We start from the raw sequence: 6000 nt of genomic DNA, 5'->3' as shown, positions 1-6000 counted from the left end.
TTAAGGGGATTCTGCTGCTCTCTGTACAAGATGGAATTTCTGTGCCAGATGGTTCTAGCACGGAAATTCTATTTTCTGTGTCCGTACAAAGAATAAACAAGTTCAGTCTTTGTGCAGAGTCCACATGGAATGCATAGCAGTCCTATGAGACGGCCCATTCCTGTGTGGTCCCTGCAGTATCGGGAATGTCTGCACAGAGATTCTCTGTGCGGACATTCCAACATGTGAACAAAGCCTCAGAGGATTAACTGATACTTTAGTAGGCCAGTCTGACCTTTTATATATATTTTTTTTAAGGCAGTCAGAGACGGTAAAGCCTAAGCTTTAGCCATTAATAGCTCTAGGTTCCTAACCTGTGAATCTCATTCTAAGGCCTCAACTTCTACCTTTTTAAAACAGAAATGTTCATACTTATGTGCTAATAGTCTATTATTGGCAAAACTATAGATCACCATCAATTTATTGTCAGCCAAGTGTTATATTTTTTCAATACTTTTAATAAAAAATATAGTAACATTAAATGATTTTTTTGAGTCTCATTTAAACAGTCATATTTTTAGCCTCTTTGAGCCTATTTTATTTTTTATTTTTTGTATTTTGAAGGTTTTCTACCCCTTTTCATTAACTGTTTTCAGTTGTTATTTGTTATTGTCAACTATGTATGACTTGCAGTAGTGACATAACCTGTATGAATGAATAACTTGACTCATGGACTTGTGTAATTTTTTTTCGGAATGTGCACATCGTATACTGAGGATTCATTATGAGTAATCTATTATATTTAGTGCAAACATTTTGTAAAAGAAATGTATACAAGTACAATAAAAGTGCTATTAACTTGCGGCGCCACACACGACTTTTGCTATAAAGACAATGGAAGTTGTATAATTCTGTTTCTTTCTCTTTGACAAAAACATACAGTTTCCCAAAAATGTTGTCAAACGCTTTTCACAGTTTTAGCGTTGGCGGCCACACATCACAGAGCAGAGGTAGGTTGTGTTTATCTCGCCACTACTACTAAGACAGAAGAGCGTCCTGTTGGCTTTTGCTTCTGTATATTATTCTCCCATTCTAAACTGTGGTCTCGAAGGTTTCATCTGTTGAATCTCTGAAATCGATTGTAACCGGTCGGTCTCTCTCGTAACTATCTGCTTCATCCTCGATATTCAAGTTGGCATAGCTTGTCCCTTGAAGTAAAAAACACATTGTTACATGTATTTTCATTGCTTCTTATGAATAGTATAAGGTCAGTAGAAAGCATATAAAAGAATTACCTAGTGGGCTACTATTTCTTATACGGAGTCATGTTGGGTTTAAAAAAAGCGTTGCCCACCAATATTCAATGGGCCCCAGCTGTTCTCTGCTTTCTAGCCATGTCTTGACACACACAAAAAAATAGCTAGTCCAACGCCAATCACCAGCTATGGTAGGTCACCGCTGTGGCAAATGATTGGCTGAGCAGGCACTTCCTCTGTGTCTATGGTCAGTACTTCACTTTCAGATAACATTTGGGGAAAGCCAACTTAAGCTGAAGGCCACAGTTCTTGTCAGATAGACTAGTCCTTACATTCTAGAAAACAACAGTGTGGGATGGTGGCCACAACTTCTGACTTTTCCTCTACAATATGTCAGAAGTTTACAAAAAAAAAATATTTAAAGGGAACCTATCATGTTAAAAATGTAATACAATCTGCAATAATAGAGCTGAAGGAGCTGATCAGATTTATAATCTAAATTTGTGGCTGAAAGGCTTATGGCTTCCCTCAGGCATCAGCGCCCAGATGCAACAGCTACCTCTACACTACCTTCTGTTACTTCCCTACTGACTTTCAGATTTTCAATTAGGCTTTACAGCAATGGTCCCCAACCCAGTCCTCAAGGCCACCAACTGTTGGTGAGATTGATGACTGGCCAGTGTTCCTGCCATTTACCAAAACTTTTCACATGTCACAAAGGCATGTCAAAAGTTTTAATCAGTTGGGGTCTGAATATTTAGACCTCACTGATCATCTGAACGAGCCAGTAGAAATGCGCACTTAACCCCTTAAGAACTCAGGGTTTTTCTGTTTTTGCACTTTTGTTTTTTCCTCCTTACCTTTTTAAAAATCATAACCCTTTCAATTTTCCACCTAAAAATCCATATTATGGCTTATTTTTTGCATCACCAATTCTACTTTGCAGTGACATTAATCATTTTACCCAAAAATTCACGGCGAAACGGAAAAAAAAATCATTGTGCGACAAAATCGAAGAAAAAACGCAATTTTGTAAATTTTGGGGGCTTCCGTTTCTACGCAGAGCATATTTTGTTAAAAATGACACCTTAACATTATTCTGTAGGTCCATACGGTTAAAATGATACCCTACTTATATAGGTTAGATTTTGTTGTACTTCTGGTAAAAATCATAACTACGTGCAGGAAAATTTATACGTTTAAAAATGTCATCTTCTGACCCCTATAACTTTTTTTTATATTTCCACGTACAGTGCGGTATGAGGACTCATTTTTTGCACCGTGATCTGAAGTTTTTATCGGTATGATTTTTGTTTTCGGACTTTTTGATCACTTTTTATTCATTTTTTAATGGTATAAAAAGTGACCAAAAATACGCTTTTTTTGGACTTTGGAATTTTTCTGCGCGTACGCCATTGAACGTGCAGTTTAATTAATTATATATTTTTATAGTTCGGACATTTACGCACACAGCGATACCACATATGATTATTTAATTTTTATTTACACTGTCATTTTTTTAATGGGAAAAGTGGAGTGATTCAAACTTTTATTAGGGAAGGGGTTAAATGACCTTTATTAACTTTTTTTTACTTTTCTTTGCAGTGTTATAGGTCCCATAGGGACCTATAACACTGCACACACTGATCTCTCATGCTGATCACTGGCGTGTATTAACACGCCTGTGATCAGTGTTATCGGCGCTTGACTGCTTCTGCCTGGATCTCAGGCACGGAGCAGTCATTCGCCGATCGGACACCGAGGAGGCAGGTAAGGGCCCTCCCAGTGTCCTGTAAGCTGTTTGGGATGCCGCGATTTCACTGCGGCGGTCCCGAACAGCCCGACTGACTAGGAATACTTTCACTTTCACTTTAGAAGCGGCGGTCAGCTGTGACCGCCGCTTCTAAAGGGTTAATACCGCACATTGCCGCAATCGGCGATGTGGGGTATTAGCCGCCGGTCCCGGCCGTTGATGAGCGCCGGGACCAGCGCAATGTGACGCGACTCCACTTCATATCGCGGGAGCCGGCACAGGACGTAAATATACGTCCTGCGTTGTTAAGGGGTTAAGTAGCTCACTCATCAGTCTGCTGTGACCTCCATCCAGTTGCCTATAGCCTTATTATGAGCCTTTCTAGTTCACCTAGAAGAAGATTGCTGGAAGCCAAGAAGTGCAGTACTTAAAGGGGTACTCCGCCCCTATACATTTCATTCCCTATCCAAAATACAGGGGATGAGATGTCTGATCATGGGGGTCCTGCAGCTGGGACCCCCTCAATCTCTGTGCAGCACCCGGCATTAGTTTAGAAGGCTGGGTGCGGGCAGCAGGGGTCGTGATGTCATGACCACGTCCCTTGTGATGCCACTCCTCCTCAATGCAGGTCTAGACTTGCATTGAGGGGGTGAGGCGTGGCATCACGAGGGATGTGTCCGTGACATCACAACCCCCTGCCGCCCGCTCCAAGTGTTCTGAACAAAATGTTCTGACCACTGGGGCAGCGGAGTTCCCTTTTAAGTGCTTACTTCTCCTTTGTTCATTTTATGATCAGTGATGGTCTGAACCCTGACCAATTAACACTTTTGACTTGTTTCTGTGACATGTCAAAAGTTTTGTCAAATGACAGGGACATTTTAGCATGTAACTTTATTAAAACGCCATGTACATACCAGGATGCATTTCAAAGCCGGGCTCTTCATTTATGCAGGTAACATGGTTGTGCCATTCTGTCCATTTCACCTCATTTATTCTGTTCAAGAAACAACACAGCATTAGTGATATGAAGGGGTGCGCATCACTAAAAAGATGGTTGACAACAAGAACTTAGCACAAAATGTATAAATAATAAAAGTATTTAGCATACAGTCTATTACATTAGGATACTTTCCAAAAGATATTATAGTACCATGTACCAGCAGAGAACTCACTGCATGGTTATAGGCTTATATGAAAACTGTTTACTAGTGACTACATTTTTGGTCTGTTTCATGAAAGTACACTTTAATGTCAGTAAGCATTTGTGGTACAGACAAAACACAGTCACTAATAGACTAACCTAAAATATGTAGCTGCACTGGGAATATGCCGCTGTATTTCTTGAAATACCTTTTTGAAGGTATCGCAATCGGTACCAGCAACAGAACTCAAAAAGCGATGTGAGTGTGGCCTATATAGTCCATATTTTCCATATAGTAACAAAAGGTCAGATTAAATGATATGTTGGAGGTCCCTGAGAAATGCAAACATCCCCTCTATATTAGGTCACCCATGAGAAGTTACCTTAAACATGCTCTGTTGTCATTTTTGGAGACGGTACATGATTCTCCAAGCTGAAATCTACTCTTTACCCACAATGGTAAACTCTTCTCAAACTCCAGTATTGTCCTAGCCCTCTGCACGTACAGAAGTAAAAGAGAAATGATTATATTAGTATTGTTTTTCTAGTCCCATTATGTTCATCATTCGTACAATATATGTGATGGTCTAGAAATTGGTTTTGAATATAGAAGTTTTTCTTCATTCAGTGGTGTTTATATCAGTTATGGTTCTCAATATGAAACTAAGAATATGTATACTTACCATCTACAATACTAACAATACACATAAATAACTTAGTTAGTATGTGAACCACCATTTACTACAGAGCCCCTGAAGACTGGAAGGGCCAGACCACGTTGGCTGCATCTCTTATTTTTATGAGCGGTCAGTGGAGTCAAATAATGCCTGAGCATTGACAGGAAGTGTTGTCATAAGGGCATATGAATCAGGATGCTATGAGCTTAAAGGGGTGCACTCGGCCCCTAGACATCTTATCCCCTATAAGGATGGGGGATATGATGTCTGAACGTGCAGCGCCGGAGGCTTGTGACGTCACGGCCTCACCCCCTCAATGCAAGGCTATGACGTTATGAGCGGGGCGTGATCGAGACATCACGAGCCTCCGCCCCTCATCGCCAGTCATCCGGCATGGAGCAAAGTTCGATCCGTACACTGGATGTCTGGGGTGCCGCAGCTGAGATTGCAGGGGTCCCTAGCGGTGGGAACCCCACGATCAGGCATCTTAACCCCTATCCTTTGGATACGGGACAACATGTCTAGGGGCAGAGTACCCCTTTAAGGCCTCTAATTTAAAGCACTGAAAACTGTTTTTCACAACTTCATATATTCCTCCCAGAAATTGTATGGCAAGTTAGAACAAGGTAAGAACCTAATATGGCAGAGGGTTATACACACCTGTATTCTCCATATGTGTTCACTTTCTTTAGAGATCTTTTCCACAGTTTCTCCCATCAATGCAATCAGCATATTCAGGAGAAGCACAAATGTCAGTATAACGTAAGCGATCAGAAGAAGAAGGAACAGGACCGGGTACTTAGAGTCATGCTGCATCTCCAGATCTCCAAGCCCTATCGTCAGCTTGAAAAGTTCCACAATGGCCGTGCTGAAGCTCTTGTAGGCGCTGCATTCATCTCCATCAGCACAGTTTTCAATGAGAGAAGCAAGAGCTGTTTTGAAGGAGGAAAAAAAAAAAGAATTATTCCTTACCAACAGGATAGGGTGGGACAAGCTGATTGTTGGGGCACGGAACTCGGCAATATTCTGAAGCCCCATAGGGAATGAATGGGGCGCTGACCACATGTCCACAGTGTGCTCCATACATTCAGTTGTTCTCATGATCAGTGGGGGTCCCAGAAATCAGATCAATACCAACTAGATTGTTGTACCCTATACCGTGTGAGTTAGGAATACCCCTTTTAAACATCACTG

General features: G+C 41.1%; 1 protein-coding gene across 1 annotated transcript in view; it reads right to left on the bottom strand.

Annotated features, from left to right (window-relative positions):
• Positions 1–1038: 1038 nt before the first annotated feature.
• TRPV3 (transient receptor potential cation channel subfamily V member 3) overlaps positions 1039–6000 on the bottom strand; it is a 31107-nt gene continuing 26145 nt past the window's right edge. The window contains exons 15-18 of the mRNA XM_056560842.1: positions 5467–5738; positions 4513–4625; positions 3903–3982; positions 1039–1187 (exon numbers count right to left, since the gene is read on the bottom strand). Coding sequence (XP_056416817.1) covers positions 1072–1187; positions 3903–3982; positions 4513–4625; positions 5467–5738 — 581 coding nt within the window. The 3' untranslated portion in view covers positions 1039–1071. The remainder of the gene's footprint in view (positions 1188–3902; positions 3983–4512; positions 4626–5466; positions 5739–6000) is intronic.

The sequence above is a fragment of the Hyla sarda genome, chromosome 2 (genome assembly GCF_029499605.1).
Source record: "Hyla sarda isolate aHylSar1 chromosome 2, aHylSar1.hap1, whole genome shotgun sequence".
In the NCBI taxonomy this organism is placed as follows: domain Eukaryota; kingdom Metazoa; phylum Chordata; class Amphibia; order Anura; family Hylidae; genus Hyla; species Hyla sarda.
The sequence above is the reverse complement of the archived record's forward strand: the minus strand, read 5'-3'. Positions and strand labels throughout refer to the sequence as shown.